This window comes from Phyllostomus discolor, chromosome 5, assembly GCF_004126475.2.
Source record: "Phyllostomus discolor isolate MPI-MPIP mPhyDis1 chromosome 5, mPhyDis1.pri.v3, whole genome shotgun sequence".
Lineage (NCBI taxonomy): Eukaryota > Metazoa > Chordata > Mammalia > Chiroptera > Phyllostomidae > Phyllostomus > Phyllostomus discolor.
Window position 1 is genome coordinate 163,006,852 of NC_040907.2, and position 24,380 is coordinate 163,031,231.

Below are 24,380 nucleotides of genomic sequence, written 5' to 3' on the forward strand. Positions count from 1 at the left end.
GTTTTCTTTTGTTGTTGTTGTTGTTGTTGCTTATTGCTAGACAGCTGGAATGCCCAGGGCACTTCTGTCCAAGCCACAAGGAGAAGTCCCTGGGCTACCAGCTTCCTTTTCAGCGTGGGGCAAGGGTAAAATCTGTCCTAAGACTGAAGTCGGGGAACTTCCTGTTGGTTCAAATTTCAAACAGAGCTTGTCCTTCGATCCTCCCCCTGGCACTCAGCGCCGAGGGAGCAGGTGCGAACTCCAGAAACCCAAGGAGAGGGCACTTGGCTGAGCACTGAACCAGTGACCTCCTGGCTTCCAGTAAGTACTATTTGGCCCGATTAGTTTGGGTTCTCAGGGCAGTGGCGATCTGGAAGCTTAATTGGGCAAAATTGCTAGTATGGACTCTTTCTTGGTTGCCTTTGTGGGCTGTATTGTGGGGGGGCTGGGGGGAAATGGGACCTCATGATATCACATTCATCAAATCCCAAATGACAAGACAATGACCACGTTCGGCAACCCAACCGCGACAGTGGGTAGACTCGCCTGAATGAGATCAGAGAGCTGACTCTGAAAGGCTTTTTGTTTGGAGGCAATGACGAGAAGTGCAAGCACAACTATGAAGTGATTTAGTTCTTTCTCAGCTGGGACTGAGAGAAAGGGGTTTAGACACAACTCTCAAGGTAGAATTCTGACTCCGCTTCTTTTTAGTTATGGGATCAAAGGCAAATTGCTTAATCTCTCAGGGAAGTGCCCTTATCTATAGAATGGGTATTGTATCATTGTGAAAATAGCGTAAGCCTTATAGTATTGTTATGTGATATATATAAAATGAGATTTCATATATATGAGTTTGCTTATATCACATAAATGTTGATATAATGCATTGCATATAAATGTATATAATGGATTTTATATATGTGTGTATATATATACTAGATTTCATATATAATGTAGAATTTATATGGATACTATGAAATATGTATTGTCTGTGAGTGAGCGTCGGTGTGGTGCATTATGGCACTCTGCCAGGGAACCCAGCAAATGCAGGTTCATTTGTAAAACAAGCTCTCTCAGAGCACAGCTCGGAGACACCAAAGTGATAGCGTATGCAAACACATTTATAAGTTGCAAAGGCTATACAAATGATTGTTTTATCGAGACAAAGAGAATTTTGGCTTTGTTAACCAAGGGCTTGCAGTAAACACTGCTTGAAAATATCTCACTCTCACCTAATCACTCTTGCACAGTGTTCTCATCTGATCTTGGAACTCCAGCACTCACTAAGCTCCGTGCTCCCTGGGAGAGGTGGCCACATGCCACTGTGTACACGGGATGGAGGGGAAGGTGATGGGCTGAAAACCACAGGTCCCCGATTCTGCTTCAGGCGGGGAAACCCCTAAAACTGGGAAGGATGCAAAATCACAGGGGTAATTTTTTTTAATGTCCGTGTTTTTTGCGGGGAGGGGGAGCGGACAAAATTGGGGTATGTTATATTCCTCTCCTTGTGCAGAATTGCTCTCCCAGGGAACGGGGCTGGGCAGGGGGTTGGGGGGGTGGTTGGCCTCGGTGGCCTGGTGCCTTTCTCAGGCATTCCAGCTCATTGAACAAAGCAGAGTATGCCCCTTGGCTGGGCCAGGGCCCAGGGCACTGGTTCCTCAATGTGCACCTCAAGGTGCCCCAGAAAGGTCTTATTTATTATTTCACTTGTTATTTGTTTGCACAGTCATTATCATTAGTATATAAGGATACCTCACTCAACAGAGAAAAACCGTTCTCTGGCCATGCCAGGTGGGCTCCGAGTCCAGAAAAACCCACTGGTCTGCAAACAGCTCCCACTGGTTGCTACTGACAAACCTCCAAAAGTAGGCTTTGAGAGCTCATGCTCTTGACCTGAAGACTGTTATCAATGTTTTAAAAAACAGTTAGATAAAGGTACATAAACATATAAATGTGTCTGATTAAGGAATTGCTCTGAGTCATGTACGCCTAGGAGGAAGAGTGAGTTGAAGCAGAAGAACAAGAGAATTCAGGAGGGAGGAATGATAACACGCCTGTGAATGGCAAAAGTCCCTGCGCCACTCCCTGGGGCTGTCCCCGGGCGCTGCCCTGTGCACTGCTTCCTTCTATTGCGAGAGTCTTATTCATTCAAGATTAAAAAAAAAAGAAAGAAAGCAAAGAAAGAAAAGAAACAAATGGCCACTGACACATTCCTGTTCTAAAGGCCTCACCTGCCCCGGGCCCTTTATCCGGCGGGATTCCCCATCTCTCTGGGCCAGCAATGGTCATGGGAGCGCTGGCAGCCTGTCCCGGAAAGCCGGCTCCTCTCAGGGTCAGTTTCACCGTGTCAGCCTCAGTCCCCAGAGTCAGGCGGCCTTGGGAACGGGCCACTCAGGTGGCCGAGGCAGTTTAAGTACACCCGGGTCTTCGCCCTTAGGCTCCCTCTGGGGAAAGTGAGTTCCTGGCATGGGGAAGGGCTTATCTTGAGCTTCCACTTGACCAGAGATGTTTCTCAGGTATACTTTTCCCAGTGCATCCTGTTCTTACCTGCCCTTCGTGGTGTTGCTCCCTGCCAGGGGTTCTTCTATCAGGGCGGGAGCAAAGTCCAGGGAAGACAGAGCCTTCGGTCATCCTAGCGACATCTCCACACAACTGCCACTGGGTGAGCACGGCTTGGACAGGTCCTTGTTGCCATGGCTACCGTCAGCCCTGGGGATTGGGGGAGGAGGCAGGGAACCCATCTCATCCACATTCCCAGGCACCATCCTCATTCTTGATGATCAAGTGGCTCGCCAGTGAAGCGCACTGTTTGGGGACTAACTACTCTTAATGCTTCTTTTTGTCAGGGGAAAGCACGCAGCCACAATGGAACCCAAACCTCAGAAGAGTCCAGGTACCCAAGGGGCACGCTCTCGGAAGAAAAAATCTTTTTATTGAAAATGGTGAACAATTCCCATCAACCTCATCGGGATATGGAAGATGGTGTTAGTGGGGATAACAGGTGGCATTCTGGGACAACCTTAGTTCAGAGAATGCGGCAGAGGCTCTTGGATTCAGTTAGCTGTTTTGTAAGGGCTCGCCAACCTAGAAACTTGGCATGTTCTGATTTTCATGGGCCAGTTTGTTTCATTTCCTTCACGTTACATATATTGTTGCTTGAAGAGGGTACTAACAACAAGCAGAGCCCAGAGAAGACCGGGGAAGATTTCCTTAATTTTATATGAAACTTCTCACTTGGAGAAGCTGCCTAAATTGTCATCCGGGCTTCTTATGAGAGTAGCTCAAGATGTATTTACTCTCATGCACAGATTCACATAGTTGATTGCAGGTGTGTGATTAGAAGGCTTGAGTTTAGGATGAAATCATTCAGAAATCAAATTCTCTAATTCAACTCAAAAAATATTTTTGCACATTTATTCACGGCACCTGTCACTAGTAAGTCAGTGAGCTGCATACTGCCGAGGACATACAGATGAACTATCGAGTCCTTGCTCTGGTCTGAGTCTACAATTTGTTGGAAGTTAAGAACACATGTGCAAGTCGCTGTGTTGGGAAGTTAAGCACACAGAGCCAGGCTATGCCGAGAACCACGATATGTGCACTCAGTGCTGTGGGCGTCTGAGGAAGAAAACGCATACAAGTAGCAGTAGGAATCCAGGCAGGCTTGAGGGGGAGGGCATTTAGCTGGACGCTAAAGGATGTGTAGCGTTTTAAAAGAGATTGGAAAAGAGTGCATCTCAGCGGACAAGGATGGCATGAGCAAAAGCAAGGGGCGGGGTGAGGCGGTATGTGTTAAAAGGAGAACGTAGCTATCGGGTAGGCGAAGAGAGAATAGAGGGTGAAGCTACAGAAATGTTGCACGGTATTGGGCCAGACTTGGACCTGGTGTGGCCAGTGACCCCTGCAGCATTCTGTGTGACACAAGAGTGGTGTGACCAGATCCGCATTTTAATTGTTTATCTTTCAACTACAGTTTATACTCAATGTCACCTTAATCAATTCAATGAAATAATATTATAATACATATGTATAGTGCCAGGTGGGTCCTGAAAATATTAGGGGAACGCGCTGTAAAATATATGATTATCTAACCTCTGTGCTGTACACCTGAAGATTCAGTATTTTAAACTGGTCATTTTTTTTAAATTGGGGTGTCACTGACATACAATAAGCTGCACACATCTAAAGTGTACAGTTTGATAAGTTTGTGCATGTGTGTGTGCCTGGGAAACCAGCACCACAATCAAGAGAGTGAACGTAGCCATCGCTCCGGGAAGTTTTCTTGTGCTTGGCCGTGACCGTCCCCTCCAGCACCCAGTCCCTCTTGCTCTGTTTCTGTGGTTCTGAGTTCATTTGTATTTCCCACGGTTTTATAAACATAAATCACACAGTACACACCACTCTTTTTTCCTGGCTTCTTTCACTCAGCATAATTCTTTTGAGATTCATCCCTGTTGGTGCGTGTGTCATCAGTTTGTCCCTTTTTGTGCAGAAGAGTATTTTACTGAATAGTATTGCATGGATATGCCACAAGTTGTTGATTCAGTCACTTGTCGCTTCCAGTCTTTGCCTGTTGACACCAGGAAAGCTGGTAAACTTTTGCTAACTTTTTGTTTTTACCTGAGAGTATATTCCTTTACCTAGGAGTAGAAGGGCTGGGTATATAAGAGGATGCTTAAATTCTTTTTCAAATTTGTCTCCTTAATCTTTTAAAACTGTTGTTGAGGTATAATTGGCATACAATGGACTGACATGCTTAAAGTCTACCATTGATAAATTTTGACATACACATACGCCCATAAAACCATTACCAGAATCAAGATAACGAACTTACCCATCAGCCCACAAGTTTCCTTTTCCCCTCCCTCTCACCCTTCCTTGCACCCACACTTCCTCACACAACCACTGATCTGCTTTCTGTCTGACACAAATTACTTTGCATTGTACATATTTTTATGTAAGTAGAATCATACATTATGCACACTTCTGCCTACCCTCTTTCCCTCAGCATAATTTTTTGAGATATATCTACATTGTTGCATGTACAAAGAGTTCATTCCTTTTTATTTCTGCATAGTACTCCATGAATATATCACAATTTACTAATCCATTCACCTGTTGATGAACACCTGGGTAGCTTCCAGTTTTGGATCTTCCAAACAAAGCTACCCTGAACATTCCTGACAAAATTTTGTATGGTCTTACAGCCCTTGAGTTAGAAGTATAATAGCTCTTTAAGTGTTTTCAGGAAAAAAAAATAAGGAGAATAAAATTAAGCATTTTAAAGTGAACAGGCTAGTGGCCTTCAGCACACTCACAGAGTTGAATTGCTGTGAATTCATGACTCACCAGCCCCAAGCATCACCATCACTCCAAAGTACAGGCCGTGCCTATACGCAGTTCCTCCCACTTCCGCTCTCCCTGCCCCCGGCCGCTGCCAACCAACAGGCTCTGTTCTGTCTCTGTCTCCGTGGGTGTACCTATTGCAGACATTTCGTGTAAGTGAAACCATGCACTATGAGGCTGGCTTCTTTCACTAAGCGTATTTTTAAAGTTCATCCATGTTGTATAGCATGTACAGCTACTTTATTCCTTTTCAGTGGCTGAATAATATTCCATTATATGGATAGATCACAATTTGTTTCTCCATTTATCTGCTGATGAACATCTGGGAGGTCTCTACCTTTTGGCCATTGTGCATAGTGCTACTATGAACATGTCCATACATGTGCTTGTTAAAATATCTGTCTTCAGTTCTTCTGGTATACACCTAGGATTGGAGTTGAGTGATCCTATGGTAATTTTATGTTTAACGTTGAAGATCCACCAAAATTTTTTTCACCTTCTACCAGCAGTGTATGAGGGTTTCACTTTCTTTACATTCTCACCAACACTTACTATTTTCCACTTTTTGAAGTTTAGCCATCCTAGTGGGCATGAGGTATTTTCTCACAGCGGTTTGGATCGCATTTCCCTAGTGACTAACATTGTGGTTATGTAACTTTTCATATGTTTATTGGACTGTTATATATCTTCATTGGAAAAATGTCCATTCAAGCCCCTTGCCCATTTTTGCATTGGGTTGTTTGTCTTTTTGTTATTGCGTGGTAAGCGTCCTTTATATATTCTGGATACTGGAATCTTATTCTTCTTAGATACGTGACTTGCAAATAGTTTCTTTCATTCTGTAGGTTGCCTTTTTACTTTCTTGATAATGTCCTTTGGTGCACAAAGGTTCTTAATTTTGGTGAAGTTCAACTTACATATTGTTTCTTTAATGCTCATGTTTGATGTCACATCTAAGAACTCACTGTTAAGTCCAAGGCCATAAAAATGTATCCCTATATTTTCCACTGCAAGCTTTATGGGTTTAGCTCTTATAGGAAAGTCATTGACTCATTTTAAGTTATTTTTTGTGTATAGAGTGACATAGGGCTCCAGCTTCATTCCTTCGCATGTGGATGCCCAACCATTCCAGCACCATTTGTTGAAGGCACTAGTCTTGGTGTCCAGATGGAAAACCAGCCACCGATGTATGGGTGTATTTCTGGTCTCGCAATTCTATGCTCTCAGTCTAGGTACTAGCACAATATTCTTTGATCACTGTAGTTTTGTGGTTAGTTTGGAATTTGGGAAGTATAACTATTGTAATTTTGTTCTTCCTTTTCTAGATTGTTTGACTTTTTAGAGCCCCTTGCAATTCTATATGAATTTGAGGTTACGCTTATCCATTTTGGCAAAACCGATCATTGAGATTTGGATGGGGATTGCATTGAATCTATGCGGATCCAAGAAGCATGGCCTTTGCATCTTTGTCAAAAAATCAGTTACCTATGTATGCATGGGCTTATTCCTTGAGTATCTATTTCGTTCTGTTGATATATTTGTTATCTTTATGCCATGTTTTGATTGCTATAGTTTTATAATAGTTCTTGAAATCAGGCACTTTTAGTGTACTGTCTTTTTTCAGAGTTATTTTGGCTATTCATATAAATTTTCGAATCAGCTGGTCAACTTTAAGATTCTACTAATTCTTCAGAATGTCATTAGAGACTTCTAAGACCAAACTTTTACAAAATATTGACATTTACTGAATCCTCTAAATTTAATACCACCAGCAAGCACCCCCTATTATAGGCAGATTGAAGACTGGTTTATGTCGGGGGACCCCAAAAACCAAAATTGTCTTCTGGAGGGCAGGCCCCTGTAGTACAGGCTTCCTCTGCTAGGGGAATGTTCTAGGGACCCATCTGTAACAGTGTACCCTCTGGTGTTGCTGTAAGAGGCTGCATTCAGCTTCAGTGAATTTTTTTTGAAGACTCCTTCAGCAAGTTCTCCCATTTCATGATGGGTGATTTACAAGTGCACCTACCTGCACCCCATGTTCAGCAGTTTTTGACCAAAAGTGGCATGACCGGTCCCCCACCTTACCCTCAGTATTCACCCAATCTTGCCCCGAGGGACTTTTTTGGTTTTTGTTTACCCATATTAAAAAGTCCTCAAAGAGAAACGTTTTGCCAATGTGGAAGAGGTGAAACAAAAAAACGGCAGAAGTGCTAAAAGGCATCAACATCGATGAATCACAAACTGTTTTGAACCGTGGAAGGAAAGTCTGGATGGGCGTGCTGCATCCAATGGAGAGCGCGCTGTGGAGGCAAAGGTTGCAAAAGGAAGGGAGGGAAGGGGATGGCGGGGGCCCAGGGATCTCCGATTCCGCCTTCACTGGGTGGGAAGCTCTAATTCGTCAGTGAAGGCTGCCTTTCCCACCCCAAGAACAAACTAGAACTATTGTCTGGAGGTGAAAACAAAGCCAAACTTTTTTGAAATTTTTTTTTAAATTTTAACCTTAGCTGTGTTTTTGAAATAATGAAAGTAGTTTATATGTCTTGCAGACACATTGGAAAACAGAAAAAAGTCAAGACTGCATATCATTTCCACACTTACAAAGAAGCATTTAATATTTTGGAAACCCCTGTCACCACTTTTGCTACCTCCTTTTCCATGACAGGAGATTTTGTTTTTGTTTTTGTTTTGATAATCTTGTTCCTGTGGCTGGTGCTTCAACAGGGAGACCAACTTCTGCTCACATCTAGAGAGCCAGCAAAATGCTTCAGAAACAGGGAACCCACACTGGCTGGTGTGGCTCAGTAGATTGAGTGCAGGCCTGCAAACCAAAGGGTCACTGGTTCGATCCCCAGTTGGTGCACATGCCTGGGTTGCCCGCCAGGTCCCCAGTGGGGGGCATGCGAGAGGCAACCACACACTGATGTTTCTCTCCCTCTCTTCCTCCCTACTTTCCCCTCTCTCTGAAAATAAATAAATAAAATCTTTTAAAAAGAAAGAAAAAGAAACAGGGAACCCAACACGTGGAAGCTGAATTAAGGTGCTTCTGAATGTCGGCTGAATGAAGGTACCACTGCGGGTGAAAAAGAATCACACACTTTGTCTTTGGGTCCTTTGTTTTCTGGGCCTGTTACAGAGGTTTTGTTTGTTTGTTGGTTGGTTGGCTTGTTTTCCACAACTGAACCATTTGAAGACTTTCCAGAAGTAAACAGCGTTTTCCAACGGAAGCAGTTCTTCTTGGAAATGTACAGGGAACAAACCGAGTCTCTGTTTACTTTCTTTTATTAGGCAAACACTTTCCATATTATGAGAATGAAGTGTGCAAACAGGACTACTTTATTAAGTCCCCACCGCCTCAGCTTTTCTGCTCAGCGGTGAGTAGTCATGTGACCTTAGCAGGTCTCCCAGCTGCCGCCTGAGCGGGTTTTTTAAATCCTTTCTCTTCCTCTGAGATTTAATTGAAATGCAAAATGTTTTCATTTTTCAGGCCTCTTGGAAAAAGCGGTTTTTTATTCTGTCAAGGGATAGGGAAAACGGCTTTAACCTTTCTTACTACAAAGACCACCAGCGCCGAGGTTTCATTAAGATTGATCAGTAAGTATCCAATTGAGAAAAAGTTTATAACAAACACTAATATGTTGCAGGCAAATTGAAATTTAAATTATTGTTGAAAGAAGCAAGGGCTTCATACTTATAATATTTGCTGCTGAACGAAGCTAAAATGGGGAAACTTTGAGTAAAAGATAGCTAAATAATTTTTCCATATTGTGTATTCTAGTAGTAAATTATTAATAAGCATTTAGTTACACAAGACTTTATACTTAATTCATAGATGAGAGAGAGAGCAGATGAAATGGTCATTTCATAAAGCCAGGATAGACTTCAAAAATATTTAGATTTGGCCCTGGCTGGCATAGCCCAGTGGATTGAGCGCGGGCTGGGAACCAAAGTGTCCCAGGTTCGATTCCCAGCCAGGGTACATTCCTGGGTTGCAGGCCATGACCCCCAGCAACCACACATTGATGTTTCTCTCTCTCTCTCTCTCTCTCTCTATCTCCCTCCCTTCCCTCTCTAAAAATAAAATACATAAAATCTTAAAAAAAAAATTAAAGTCTATAAAAAATATTTAGATTAGCTTTTTTATCTTTAAGGGATTAAGTAAAAAAAAAATTAGAAAACCTGATAATTTGTGGACTCAAGAAACCAACTGAAATAGGAGCTTTTGAATTAAGTTTCATGCTGAACAAAGTATTTGATGAACCAGATCTAAACTTACTTTCTGAAATGATTAGATAATTTTCAAAACATGGAACAAGCCAACCAAAAGTTCTATTCAATTTGAATCATAACATAAAACATTAGTCAGTTTTCTTCCTCACTTTGTCTTTGCACCTGTGTCACACTTTATGTCTGTGTCCAACAGAAATTCTCATGTAGAAGCCGGCATAAGTAGCCACGAGAAAATGCAAGCTGCACAGAAGATGTTTAAGTGCCAGCCCGACGAGGTCATGTCCATCAGAACGGCCAGCAGGGAATACTTCCTCATCAACTATGACAGGTCAGTGGTGAGCCGACACACAGTCTCTTGACTGCAAACCAACCAACTGACCAAAACCATTTTAAACCCATAATCAGTAAACATCCTTACAACAGAAACCCCTGCTTACAACCTTAAACACCATCCGGGCAGTCTTCATTCTGTGTCAAAACACCTTGAAAAGTCACAGGGTGCGTTCCCTAGGGCTGCCATCGGAGGGCACCCCACAGTGGGTGGCTCAGAACAACGGGAAAGGATATCCTCTCCACTCTGGAGGCAGAGCCCGAAATCCAGGTGTCGCAGGGCCATGCCCCCTCTGAAGGCCCCTGGGAAGACCTGTCCCAGGCCTCTCTCTCTCCTGACTTCCAGTAGGTCCTTGGCTTGTGACAGTAGTGTAACTGGAGCCTTCCCACGGCTTTCTCCCTCCGTGCCTGTGTCTCAGTGCTCAATGTCTCCTTCTAGAAGGACACTAGTCATGTTGGATTAGGATTCTGCCCTACACTAGTAGGACCTCATCTTAACTAATTACATGGGCAACGACCTGACCCAGTTTCCAAGTAGGTCACATTCTGAGCTTCTGGGGATTGGGACTTCATGATACGAATCTGGGGGGGATGCCATTCAACCCGCAACAGTCAGTGTCAACCCAGATGCATACCCTGTAAAGTGATGCGGACTCCGGCCAGCAGGGTCCACCGAGTTGTGGATGAGACGAAAGAAATTCACACAGACTACTGAAGTCCTGCGGAGAAAAAGGGACGGCTCGGCCACTGTCTGAGAGAGAGAGCCCCTTGGCCACTCCCTCAAGGGGAGAGCCCCTCGACCCTTGCCTGGACAAGCTTTTATTGGCTCCCTAACAGCATACATCAAAGAAGGTTCTCATTCATTACGCTCAGGTGTGCTCTAGGTGATTACTTTGTACAGATAACAAAGGAAAGGATGTTACTGATGACTTCTTGCAGATTAACAAGGAAAAAATGTTGCAGATGCAAGGGAACGATAGGAGTGATTGGTCTGGTTACACTCGGTCCTTGGGAGAAGTAGCACAGACTTTAGGAAGTTACTTTAAAGATGTGCTGGAAGCATTTGATGCTTCAACTCAGGGTGAGGGAGTTTTAGCAAGAGCAAGCCTCAAAGCAGCCCAGGTACAATGCGGGCCTGGTTTCCCACGGGAGAGCCGATCCGTGGGTTTGGCTTCCTGTGTGCGGACACGCACCTGTGGGCTTTCCAACCAGGCTGGGCTACATCCACCATTCCACACGGATAGGTTCCCTGCAGTGAAGGAAGCAATGCACCAACATCTGTACATGCTACATGTATGAGGGGGAGGGGGAGGTCATCCCTGAGCGGGGCCTCGGTTTTAAGAAGGTGCCTTGTGGATTCTTCCTAGATGATTATCTGCTTGACAGAGGGGCTAAGGGTGGGCAAGGAAGCTGTGCTGAAGGGGCAGCAAATGCTAAAGCCAAAAGGTGAGGAGCTTTGATCTGCTTCAGATCCACCCAGAGGCAAAAAGCCTTTTTCTACACTGTCACGAGAGTCAACAGAAAAGAAAAATGTGATTTATAGAAACCTTTTCAAGCACCTTCTTCCTAAACACACACATCCGCTTGAGGGAGGCACACCTGGATAGCTACCCGAAAATGGCGCCGACAGGTGCAGGGCTCGCTTAGGAGCACAAAAGAAATCGGTGTCAAAGCGCAAGCTCGGAACTCGGGGATTACTCCTGTTGTTTCCTACGCTTCTCCCCACTTCTCTGAGCTCCGCTCACGGAGGTGGCATGAGGGTTAATTCCAGCGTGTGAGTGTGGAGGTGGTAAGGAGCCAGAGGGGTCATTCCAACTACGGAGAGAAAAAAATCCTTATTTCCTGGGTGCCTGCTCGGACTGCCTGTTCCAACCTTAATAAAAGAATCCTTCTCCAGTTCAAAAGGAGCGAAGGCGCTATTGTCGCTACATGCCAGCTGAAAATGTATTCCCATCAACAGGGAGAAGATTAAAGACTGGGTCTCCTTCATGTCATCGTTTTGCCGGGATATTAAAGCAGCGCACCCGAATACAGAGGTGACTCTCCATCACGCATAACATAACAGGGCACCTGAACACAGCCCTCCTTTCATAAGGGAACAATGGTAGCTTTTTTTTTCTCTCCTTAGCAACTGGCATTAATACAAGGAATAAATAAGTGCGAAAATGTACGTCCTTGTTATTTTTATGATTAACAACAGGGGGAAAAAACACCTTTGTGCTTTGCCAGAGAACTAAAATGTAGACACTTCAGATTTTCATTATGGAGGTAAGAGGAGTGAAAATTAACTGTGGCAGTTTTTTAATAGTAGCTGAGACAACAGCATTTTCCGTCATTGTTATTTAAGGTACATAACAGCTACCTTTGAAATGACTAAGTCTCGGGTAGTTTCTATAAAAGTGCTTTTCATTTATCTTGCATTTTCAATATAATGTCTCTTTAAGGTAAGGGCTAGTGACTTCAAAGTTTTTTTTTGTTTGCTTCCTAAGAACTTTTGCTAATTCACGTGAGTCCTTTTGGAAGGCAGACCGTAAATGAAACTGTGGTCTCTAGATATTGTTTTGACATAGGCTGTTCTATGCTTCCAAGAAAAGCAGGGGCCAAGGAGGAAAGGCAAGCAAGGTATTTCTTACAAGCTGACTTGAATTATTAGAACAAAAGGGTGGGTGCAAAAGGGTAAGTTTCAAAAAATAGGTTGAGGGAAGTTCAGGGCATCTCTCACGGCCATGATGAGAGTCCTCAGAGATTTGGAAACAGGAGAAAGACAGGATCACCTCCTGCTTCAGTGAGAGAGAGAGCACTGGCCAGCAGCATGAATGTTGATGGTGAAAGACCAGAGGCAGGGAGCTCAGGAAGGAGACTGTTGCTTCACTCCGGATAAGAGACCGATGGTGTCCTGATTCCAGTTTGTTTGGTTTTTTTTTCTCACAAGCAGGACAAATGCTCATTGAGCAACACCAGGCCCTATCCAGACCCCAGCCCTCTCCTTGGTTCTTCCAGCACATTGGGGACTGTCACCTCCACCTCACCAAGAAACACTCTTCCAGACACGGTGAGCACACTCACCCCATCTCTCTCAGGGTGGAAGTCTTCCGATGGTTGGAACATCTCTCCGATGAACTGGGTACCTTTCCCAAACCGCAACCACCACAAGAATGATCCTAGCCCCACTGTGGGTCCTAGGGTCCATCTGCTGGCCAGACCACAGATGAGCCTTACTGCTTGCCCTGTCTGTCTCCAAATGGATTCATTCAGTTTGGATGCTCCTCCATATACACCTGGGCATGTTGGGAGGATCCCCCCTCCCCAAACTAAACAAAGGCCTGGCTGGTAACCTTGACCTTCCTTCCGCACATGGCCATGGATTACCTCTGTAAAAAAAAATTGCCAAAATACCACTTGATTTCCTACCCTATCATTTATACTCCTCAGGCAGAATCAGAATTATTAATGTCCTTCACTCACCCAGATCAGTCTGGCTTCTCCTTGTATGTGTGTGAGTGTGTATGATTTCATCTTCACTTCTAACGAAGTTCATTTGAAGAAAGATGATACATCTGCCCCTTGAGAGTGGTTTGGAATTGTAGTTTCGGCTCTCTAGGATTCGCAATCTTCCCAAGTTTGGATATTATTAATAAATGGGGTCAGTGTTATTTGTCTTCTGCCGTAAATACCGTTTTGTACCTTGGAGATGTAACCTCGGACTTTCCCTTCTCCTTGAGTACCAGGCACGTCTCAGTATGGCACAGCCTCCTGTTTTTATCTCGTTGGAAGCTCTCCAACTAGCATTTTAAAAGCATTTGGTGGCTTATCCAGCTCACCAGGCCAAAACCTCACTTCGTGTTTGTAGGGAAGGTGACAGGAAACAGGGTGGGGAAGACCAACCCTTTTCGGTAAATGCCTCTTGCTCCTCACTCACGATACTCCTTCCCTCCAAAGGTAACGTCTCCGGTTGTCTCACTGTGTATACTCTATATAGTCCAATCCAGTGACATCTTCCATCAGTTCCAGCTAAGGATACCATCTGCCTTGTTGGGATTTAATGTTGTTGTTGGTTTTATTGTTGTTGAAATTAAATTAGATCCCTTTTTCATCCCCAACTCAGCGTGATCTGGCTCCACGGGCATGGAGCTGGATAAATAGACAGAAGGACATAACTTAAATGCATCTGTTTTTTAAATCACTGTCTTTCAAGAACTCCCTAGAAAACATTTGGGGTCTTTTCAAGCCCCTCTGTTCTAAGCCATTGTTCTTGGAAGAAGTAAATTGTACTATTTTCCTGCCATGCAAAGCAGCCGCATTGGTAGAGTATCTTGTATCCATCGGGGAGGCGAGGCAGTAATTGGTTGAACCTAAGTCACCCTGAAGCCTATAATTCTACCGTCACATGGTCAACGCTACCGAATTGCCTTGCTGTGAAAACAATAGAAGGCTGTGAGCAGAGCACAAAAGAGAAATATTGAGCAGGCAGAGGAAAGTTGCAATGCTTTAACTCTGGGCTAATAATTACCTTCTTATGTGGCACTGGGTGAAAACTAGGGAAAAAAAAGATGGAGGTGGGGGGCTGTGGCAGAGCTTAGTGACTTACAATACCACCCCCTGAGAGGACCACGTGCTCTGAGTTACAGGTCCTGCTGGTAGAGAAAAGCCTGAAAGATGAGCTTGTATTTTCACATTATCAGGGGTGACCCAGACTCCAGGCACAACTTCAAGGGTGGGATTGTGGATGTAACCTAGGGGGACTCTCTGATCCTATCAATCCAATTAACCTACGATGGCTTTCCCAGAAAGCACGGGGTTTAATTCAGTCTCTTGCAAAGACAAAGAAAAACATTAACTCTGCCTTTATCTCTTTATTCAGCACATCACGGAAAGAAGTTCTCCAGGACTCGGACGACCTCATCTACCACATGACTTCTCGCCAGAGACCACGCAAGACACGGAAGAGAGTCATTATGTCAGCCCTCGAAGTATTCTTTTAGAGGTAAGCCCTTCCACTTATTAATCATTCATTCCTTCTACAAATATTAGCTGAGCCCCTGCCCTGCTCCTAAGGCATGAGCCCTGTCCAGTGGGGCACCGAGCCAGTGACTCTGACACGGGTGATGTGCTCAGTGTTGACACCCGAATCTGAGCCAGGCATGATACACAACAGAAGGGGCTCCACACTGAAGAAAGGTGTTTACAAAATGCCCTGAGTGCATGAGGGGTGGGAGGCGGGGGGGGCTGACCTCCAGATAGAAGACCAAAGGAGGCTCCAGGGAGGTGACCTATGACTTTACTTGATAGGCAAAATTTGGATGTGGGTGCTTGACTTGGGGAGTCTTTCTGCATTCTGGAAAGAAACAATAATATGGGCACAGGTCCTTGGGTGACAAATTGTGACATGTGTATCAACTAGCCTATCGATCGATTGGAAACCCCTACTTAGTGCCTTCTGTGTGCCAGTCACGGGACTGTACTAGGCATGGAACTTACATCACGCTGCCCCTGCAGCTCACCGCCCTACCAGTTATCACGTGACAACGCTACCCAACAGGCCTGGTCAGAGGGCTCTGGAACCAGCAGAAGAGCAGAGATTTTCTCTCTGCACAGGAGTCAGGGAAGGCTTCAGAGACAAAAACGCCGTTTGATAGGTATATGCTGAGTAGTTCAGTGGGGCTGTATCCTAGAGCGAGTGAATGGCACAGTGGGGAATATGACAGCCAAAAAGAGCCAGACCGTGACGGGTCTTGAAAGCCCAGGTGACTTTATTCTGTAGTCAGGACAGAGGCAGCGATGGCTTCTGAGATGGGAAGTGGCAGAACCCGAATTATCTTCCAGTAGCGTTAACCCAGGAGTTATATTTGAGATGGATGACGGAAGGGAATGGAGACAGAAAGTAGGAAGACAAAATTAGAGAGAAGGGGGGCATTCAGCATTTTCCAACCTGGGAGTTTTCTGCAAGACGGTGACAAGGGTTCACATAAAAGAAGCATTCTGGGATCAAATAAGATCCAGAAACACCAACTTAAAGTAAGTTAAACGGGCTTCTTAACTGTAGAATTCTCAGAGCCTTCACTCTGCAGTGATACCTTATAAATACCCAGGTGGGCTGCAACACCCAGCATTTCCCAAGCTCAGTTGAGCACAGGACTCATCTTTCACCAAAATATTTCCGTGCTAGCATTCCCTGGGGCACACGATGGCAACCAACCTTGTATGACAGTCCAACCAACTAGTCAGTCATGCTGTGCGGCAGCAATATGCCTGGCATTGTCGAGGTATTTAATGGGATGCAAAATGCAACAAGGCAGGTAAAACTAAGCTAAAAGACCTTTTTTCCAATTACAGTTTAAATTCAATGCTAGCTTGTACTAGTTTCAGGTGTACAGCACAGTGGTCAGGCAATCACATACTTTACAAAGTGTTCCCCCCCATATCTCGAGCACCCCCCTAGCACCGTGCAGAGCCGCCACAGCATTACTGACCAGATTTCCCACCCCGCAACCCACATCCCTGTGCCTGATCTGTCAAACTACCAATCTGTGCTTCTTAATCCCTTCACCTTTTTCATCCAACCCCGCAACACCCCTGCCCTCTGGCAACCATCTCTGGACCGATGAGTCTTTTCTATTTTGTTTGTTATTTCTCTTTAGATTCCACGTATGAGTTAAATCATATGGTATGTGTCCTTCTCTGTCTGACTCATTTCACTGAGCATAGTACCCTCTAGGTCCATTCATGCTGTTGCAAAATAGTACGATTTAATTCTTTTTTATGGCCAAGTAGTATTCCATTCTATATATGTACACAATGTATACAACATTTTCATCCACTCCTCTATTGATGGGCACTTGGGTTGCTTCCCTGTCTTGGCTATTGTAAGTAATGCTGCAATGAACATAGCGGTGCTTTGTTCTTTCTTTTTTTTTTTTTTTTTTTTTAGATTTTATTTATTTATTTTTAGAGAGGGAAAGGAGGGAGGGAGGGAGAGGGAGAGAGAGAGAGAGAGAGAGAGAGAGAGAGAGAGAGACATCAATGTGTGGTTGCTGGGGGTTCTGGCCTGCAACCCAGGAATGTACCCTGGCTGGGAATCGAACCTGGGACACTTTGGTTCCCAGCCCGCGCTCAATCCACTGAGCTACGCCAGCCAGGGCTGCTTTGTTCTTTCAAATGAGTGTTTTGGGTTTCTTCAGATATGCACCCAGAAGTGGAAGCTAAAAGACCATTTAAAAAAACGAAGTACAAAACTGTGCAGTAGAAGTTCAGAGAAGGGAGAGACTGGCAGTGGTCATGGTCAGGGGGCACTGTGGGCCCTCGGCCAGGCCTGCACACAACTTCTTCATTGGACAGAGAGCAGAGGGGCATTCCTGGGGAAGGAAGCAGCATGACGGTGGCACCAGGAGAGCACCGTGTGTAGGGGTGCGGTGGGGAGGCTGGCTTGACTGGACTGAACTCTTCAATTTGTGGTCGGTTGGTACTTAATTTGTTACCTAGGCAACAGGAAGGCCTTGGGGTTGGAGCCACCATTGCCCCAAATGGCTGTCTTGGTTCCGAGGGGCTTGCCGAGACCCTCACCGGGGCAGCCTTTTCTAAGACCCTTTACAGCCTACCGAAGCCACTCGGGTCACCTGGGAGCATAGCAGCCTCAGGCCCGCTCTGCATGATCTGGTGACGTGATTTCACAGTAGCACTGGTTGGGAAAAAGAATGCATGTTATTAAGTGCTTGCTAATGAAACTGAAAAGTAAGCAGCAACTTAGTCTAATCAAACACTTTGCACCAGGAGCATGGGGGGCCCAGGGGAAGAAAAGAGATGCTGAGTGTGCCCAAAGCGTGGCTGGCTCCGTCCCTCGGAATGAGCACCAAGGTGCATCCAATGGTGGATGCGTGTCCCAGTTCAGGGCCCAGAGCCAGCATGTGAGGGGGAGAAGGATACCTGCCTTATGGGGGGACTCGAGTCCTTATGTTTGCTCCTCTTGTCCGTAGTTGGATAATATCATTGCTTCCCACGAATCTGATGACTCCCTGGCACCTGGCAGTCCAGACCAGGACTCCAAGAAGATTGAGCATCTTTACATGTCAATGAAATCCTGGTGAGTAGAACTGCCGTATTTTAAAAATTTATTTCAGCTAATATGGTGGTACAGAAAGTTACTGTTGAAATATTAATACCAAAGCATGATCAAAAACCAAATTCTACACATTGTTCGGTAACCTCAGAACAAGAAGAAGTGAGAATTGGTTTCTCTCCCCAGAGAAAACCATTAATGACATCCTCGGGACATTTTTCTGTCTCCTGGGAAGTTATTTTCTATTTCGAGTTTATGTCTCTCACGCTCCCGCTTCTGTCTCCCACCCCTCCCAACGTAAAGGGTTCCTTTGACTCCGTATCCACTTTTAGATGGAAAATTTGCTGGATTAGACTCTAACTGTGACTGTGATCTGGGTGGTTGGACACACTTCAACATCTTGTTAGCATTCGCATGGCTGTTAGGTGCTTAAATGTGAAAGTCGTAAATAGACATGCTAAAAAAGGGTCGTGTTCACTTCTCGTACTTTAGTTTGTTGAAAGACACAACCGAGGAGTCTGCTGATAGCAAAGAGGGATCCCAGACGGCTCCAGAGACCCAGAATGGGGAGCATCACCTACAAGAACGAGACTCGGGAAGCGACTCTCGCCTCCCACCTGCCGACACAGAAGCCCAGACCACCAACGACAAGAAGGCGCCGGCCTCCCTGACTGTCGTGCAGCTGACGATATTAATCAAGTAAAGTTCTACTTTCTCAGACTTCGTGGGCCCTTGGGGCAAGGCAGCCTTCCTTATGTACTCAGAATTCACATTTTAATGAAGTTCCTAAAAATCTCAGAGTCAGCCAAGAACCTGACCAGCATCCCCTTCGCACCGACACGGTGGCCAACCACAGCGAGCAGCCGAGCTGGGAGCAGCTCGGTCCCTTGGGCTGTGGGGGGCATTTTCAAGTATTTTTAAAAAATTCTCTCTTGGCTAGTCTTTCAGGCCTTAGATCACACTGGTCTGGGGAGCATGTCACCCAGGTTTACCGTTAAAATTATGGGCATGCAACTCACAAGAGGCTTGCTTCTAGCCTAGGGGAAGGAAAACATTTGGATGGGAAGTGATGGCAAGGGTCTTTGGTGAGATTGCTCTGGATTTTAACTCTTTTCAGTGTCTTCTTCTAGGAATCATTTCCAGCTGACAAATGTGCAAACCGACCTGATACAGATAGCCATAGAATCAGTTCAGTCCGTTTTTTCTCCCTTCTCGTTTGTCTTCCACCCACGACCCCATCCCAAGTGGGAACGGGGGCTTCAGTGGGCACTTTTCAGTGACTTAAACTCGCAGTCTTTCCTGAATGTTTCAGATGCTCTTTAACTGGAAAATGCCATCTCAGAGGAGGCCAGAAAGTTTTCCCAGGAAGCACAGCTGAGAGCCAGAGACAGTTGCCTGATTTGACCTTCACAAATGTTTTATCTCATAGTAACATCCCTGACGAGAGCCATGTGGAGAAGCTGAACGTGTTCCTTTGTCTTTCCGACATCACCAATTATTTGGCTTTCACGGAAGCCGCAGGGCGGATATGGTAAGGCCAGAGGCTTGGTGGGTACTGATCATCAATTGGGTTGGAAAATATGAAGACGACAGTCATACCTGGGAACACTGTAGCTGGCAAAACCCACCGGAGATACTGGACTGTCGTTTTGCTGTTGGTAGCGGGTCTTTGACTGAGGCAGAGATGAAGGTGCGGCTGCTCTGGGAGAGTCTGCAGGGAGGTGGGTGGGTAGAGGAGGACCCAAACATCCAGGGGCAAATTTCTGATTGTTTCCAAGGTGAGGAAAAGCAGGCTGGAACACGTAGGGTTCCAGGAAATGAACCTACTCAGTGGGCCGTGTGTATTTGTGAATGAATGAAGTTAGCGGAGCCGGTGAGAAGCTAAAGTGTAAAAAGACAGGACATATCAGCGTCTGGACTTCCAGACACCAGCTAAACACCTGCTCACCGGGGACAGACACGACAGGCTCTGTGACAGAGAATTTTCTTGAAATAGTCACTGTTTATTTGATTCGAATTCTCTGAAAGACTTTGTCATTCATTTTGATGGAAGACCACATTTCCACAGGGGAAGAAAGCCCTTTCATGTAAAGTGGACATTCCACCCCCATTGCCTTCTAAGTCCTGCAAGGGGCGGGACCTGTGGCCTTGCAGCTTCCCACACTTTGCACGATCTAAGGCTCAACAGACACCTGACTAAAGCTGGACTTCTTTGCACCTGGGCTTTCTCATTCATTCACTTGCTTATTTGTGCATCAGACAATCCTTGCATAACCACGGTGGGCTGCTCGCTTTCAGCAACTACTTCTTGAGCCCCTTTTGTTTACCTGGAGTTACAGGCTTATACATGGTTTTTTAAAAGGTGGTGCCATACTTCTGGTGAGAAAGACAGCCGCATCAACAAGTGAATATCGAATGTATTTTATGTGAATACACAATAAAGGAGGCGCTCACAGAGCGCCACAGAAGCCCGGGGTGGGGGAGGAGCCATTATGTAAAGTACGGGGCATGGAACCTAAGAGGGCTTTGTAGAAGCTCTGGAAGACAGGTCAGGCTCCCACAGTGCTGAAAGAGGAAAGAATGTTCCAGACAGAAAATGGTGTTCAGCTGCTTCGGATGTGGTGCCACACAGCTAAAGGGACTAGTGGGAGTGACAATGGGATAGACTACAGTGCAGGGCCCCATCCGTGTCCCCCTCCATGTCCTGGGCGGCCAGCGAGCACGGCCTCACACCTGTGTCGGGCGCTGTGTCCCCCTTGCAGTGTGGCTCACTGGGAAGGCCCCCAGCGCCTGGGATGCTTATTTTTCCACGGAGATCACCTTTTGGCGGTAAATGACCTGAAGCCGCACGGCTTGGAGGAAGCCTACTTGTTTCTCAGACGGTCGGTCCAGAAGGAGGTAAGTCCCACCGATGGGCCCTGCCCGGGGCAAATCCACCCCAGGTGGGGCAAGATCGAGTCTTAGACGGAGTCTCAACTGTACTCTGAACGCAAATGAGACTCTTCAGTCCTCAGCTACCAAGTGAAAATAGGAGAATCAGAAGTGTAAATAACACTTCCTACAATACGTGTAAGTAACAGAAGGTTATTTTAGGGCCCTCTCAAAATACCTGTACATAAAGTAATTCTGGAGAGAGAGTAATTCTGGGCTTCAGGGGCCTGGAAGCAGCACGATATGGCATCAGGAGCTTGTGTCAGAATCAAACTGGCTCAGGGCTTGCATCTCGCGTCCTTTCACCAATTTCTTGCCTCCATGTTCCCAAATGTAAAACCAGGGATCGTGATAACATTAGTCATTGGTGAGTTAAATGAGATAATGTATCTGACGTCCTTACAGCAGCAACTGGTCCATATGGCGTGCCCAGACACAGTTCTGCCTGCTAGGACAGCCTCCAGACTGTTCATCCCTTCCCTGGTCCACCCTTATTTCCCATGAGCCACCTGGCCTCGGGAAAATCACTCCTTCTCTGGGCATCAGTGTCTCCTCTCTACTGAGAGCGCTGGTTTTCAAAGGGTGCTTCTTGGCCCCTGAAAATGACTGGAGCAGAGGGCAGGGAGGGGCCCGTATGGAGTTTCAACCAGAGCAATCTCTGTTCATCATTTATCTTTTTTTTATGTGTTGGGCTTTCCTGTTGGCGATCTTTGAAGAAACGATCTGTTGGCTTAAAATCTCTGCCAAGCTCTGTACAGGATGACCTCTCAAAGTTCTTCCGGCTCTAAGAGTTTATGATTGATTACATGTCTTATCTCTTCCACAATAACCTTGTGTGATGTGGTTAGACAAATTATATTACCCCTATTATCTAAATAGGAAACTAGGAAGGATCTGTGAGTTATCTTAGATACATAACTAGTTGTTGGGACTCATTAACTAGCAAGGACTCATTCATTCATGCATGCATGCATTCATTCACTGGCCGTTTATTGAACATCCACCTGTATGCCGGCTACTGTGCCAGGTCCCAGAGCCACAGAAAAGGCCTCAGCCTGAGCTGCAGGAGCTCACAGGTCAGTGGACAACCCAGGCATCTTATGCGCTAGTGACGACACAGCCTGTGCCTTGAGACATGAGCAGAGGGCCACGGCAGCGTAGAGGAAGCATGGAGGAAATCCACTTGAGGGAGGCCAGAAAGGTGTCTCAGAAGATGTTCAGCTTGGGTCTCGAAGACCAGGGCAGGCATGTGTGCAGTGGAAAGAAAACAGGTCGCTTTCAGGGGCCCTGTCCGACCATCTGGTCACTGTGTTTCCTCTGCCAAAGACCCGTGCTGGGGCCAAGAGTTCAGTATAATCTTCTGAACCTTCTGAAAAGTTACCAAACAGTGCTCTGACCTGAAGATCCAGGCATTGGCTCGGCAAGCCAAGAGAAGGATTTAGGCCTGGGAGCAGGTCCAAGAAACGGGGTTTTGCCTGGGCGTCTAGATCGTGAAGTCCCCTGCCTGGGAGGGGCTGACAGCATTTCTCCCGTGCCCAAGCTGCCTGTCCCTTTCTCTGGCAAACAACTAGGCCTTTGAGAAATCTGGGGTATCATTCACCAACCTGGTTATCTTGGATGATCAAAAGAGTCTCCCTCCTTTCTTGCCCTACCCTCCTTGACTTATTTCTTCATGTTAAAAGGGATATTCAGTCCTTTTTTAAAATTCAAAGTTCTGGTCTCTGGAAGGAAAAAGAGTGTGGGAAGAGGGGAGATGTGGATTCAAAGGCAGGCCAGCCAGTGGCCCCTGTCGTTTTAGGTACCTGGGCCAGGCCAACCCACCCTCCTTCCTCGAGTGGACTAAAAAGTGGGAGTTTGAGGTGGGGGTGGGTAGAGGCCGTGAGAGGAGAAAGTGTGAGAATGTAAAAGGAGGGGAGGAGATGCCAGATTTTGCGGGAGACACATCAAACTCCAGTTTCCTCCCCATTTTGTCAGGGGCTGGTTCCGTCCGATGGTTCAATTCTTTAGTATCCAGAGGCTTTTTTATTCTTGGTACAAATGGGCCTATTGGGCCCCGTGCCATTGGAATCTTTTCGGAAGGTTTCAGACAGCGGATGCGAGAGAATGAGACTCCGTCTCCCACCCGACTGCGCCAGTCCTCCTGGCTTCCTCCGCCCCGAGACTGTATGTAGTTCATCACAGGATTCCCTCCAGTGCCAGCTTCCAAGTGTGTGAGTGAGGACGGACTGAGCACAAACAAGCCTAAGGATACTATCTAGTCATTTCACTTTTTTCTTTCTTGCATTTTAGAAAGTAAAACTCACCATCGGCCGGATCCAAAATTCAGAGAAATTCCACGCTATAGACTGCACCTGCCCCTTGAAATACCAAGTTGCCGTACCCTTTCAGCTGTCTGAACTGGAGAAGGTGCTGAAGAGGACTCCGGCCATAAAGAGGGGCCATCGGAAAAGTACTGAAGAGTAACATGCCGGGACCCACTGAAGGGGTGAGGAAGGGACTCGGGCTCTGCACTGGGCTCTGCCACCTCCTGCTGTGTGACACCAGGCAAGCCAGCGCACCTCTCTGAATTCCCGCGTCTGCATCCTAACAATGGGGATGACGATGCCTGTGCCAGCTGTTGCATCAGACACATGGAGAGGGCCGTGTGGAACAAGGACCATGGAACTCAATGAACATATAAGGCCTTATCTCAGACTCTGTCCCAAACACCACAGACACAGACTGGGTAACTCCCTCATCAAAATGTGCTGTGTGTCCTGTGAGGTCGTGGTCCACACAATCCCTTCTTTGTTAGGGAACGAACAGTTGAAAATACTCATTCCGGGAAGGCAAGACTCCCGGGAGAGACGGGAGACGGTGTGGGCCTTCCCAAACACCTCCTGCTCCTTGTCATGTCCGGGCTCCAGAATGCCGAGACAAAATGCAACACACCCACAAGAAAAACAGTAAAGAAGAGAAGGAGGCGAAAAACCAAAATAAACAAACAGCATGCCGAGATGGAGTGGCCCCTTGGATTCAATAATTATCTTGCTTTTATTTAAAGAACCAGGAACTATTATAGAAATTAAAGAAGTTTTAGGTTATATCCAGCAAAGATCCGCTTGCTCTCCAAGTAATAAGAGAACTACTTAGCGCTTCTATATTTGGAAGGTCTTAGTTAACTGATGCATTCACTAATTGATCCTGGAAGGCCAAAAGAATCCGATCTTTTTTCATACACAGGAAAACAAGGGCGGAGAGCTAAAGGATTAACCCACTCCGGGGGTGTCAGAACAAAGGGGGCTTCAGAAAATACAGGGTGGGCAAAAGTAGGTTTCCAATTGTTCGTATGGAAAATAAGGCAATAATTAATTAATAATAATACAGGAATAAACTGTTTTGCCTCCTCACAGCTGGAAACCTACTTTTGCCCACCCCGTGTATTCCGCCGTGTTGTGATTTTGCGTGGGAAGAAACAAGGCCTCAGATGTTTAACTGTGTGCTTCCCTCGTGGCTCCCAGTTCCCCTGACTGTT

At 45.9% G+C, this 24,380-nt stretch overlaps 1 protein-coding gene across 3 annotated transcripts; it reads left to right on the forward strand.

Annotated features, from left to right (window-relative positions):
• The first annotated feature begins 11 nt into the window (after positions 1 to 11).
• Positions 12 to 24,380, forward strand: PLEKHS1 (pleckstrin homology domain containing S1). Of its 3 annotated transcripts, none has more exons than XM_036027327.1 (14): positions 13 to 300; positions 2,556 to 2,641; positions 2,826 to 2,872; positions 8,611 to 8,696; positions 8,810 to 8,916; positions 9,746 to 9,880; positions 11,843 to 11,918; positions 12,815 to 12,934; positions 14,744 to 14,866; positions 17,853 to 17,959; positions 18,428 to 18,634; positions 19,365 to 19,466; positions 20,698 to 20,833; positions 23,156 to 24,380. In XM_036027327.1, exons 3-14 carry the CDS (start codon positions 2,845 to 2,847, stop codon positions 23,327 to 23,329), a joined length of 1,401 nt encoding a protein of 466 aa, XP_035883220.1. In that variant the 5' UTR covers positions 13 to 300; positions 2,556 to 2,641; positions 2,826 to 2,844; the 3' UTR covers positions 23,330 to 24,380. The 3 variants fall into 3 exon arrangements, with proteins under 3 accessions (XP_035883221.1, XP_035883220.1, XP_028369786.1); XM_028513985.2 differs by having other exon boundaries at positions 16 to 300; positions 12,818 to 12,934; XM_036027328.1 differs by lacking the exon at positions 2,556 to 2,641 and having other exon boundaries at positions 12 to 300.

Coding starts and splice junctions, on each gene's coding strand:
- PLEKHS1 (XM_036027328.1), top strand. CDS start 2,845: ATGGAACCCAAACCTCAGAAGAGTCCAG. Junction 2,873..8,610: donor CAAACCTCAGAAGAGTCCAG/GTACCCAAGGGG, acceptor TTCTTTTATTAG/GCAAACACTTTCCATATTAT. Junction 17,960..18,427: donor TACATGTCAATGAAATCCTG/GTGAGTAGAACT, acceptor CTCGTACTTTAG/TTTGTTGAAAGACACAACCG.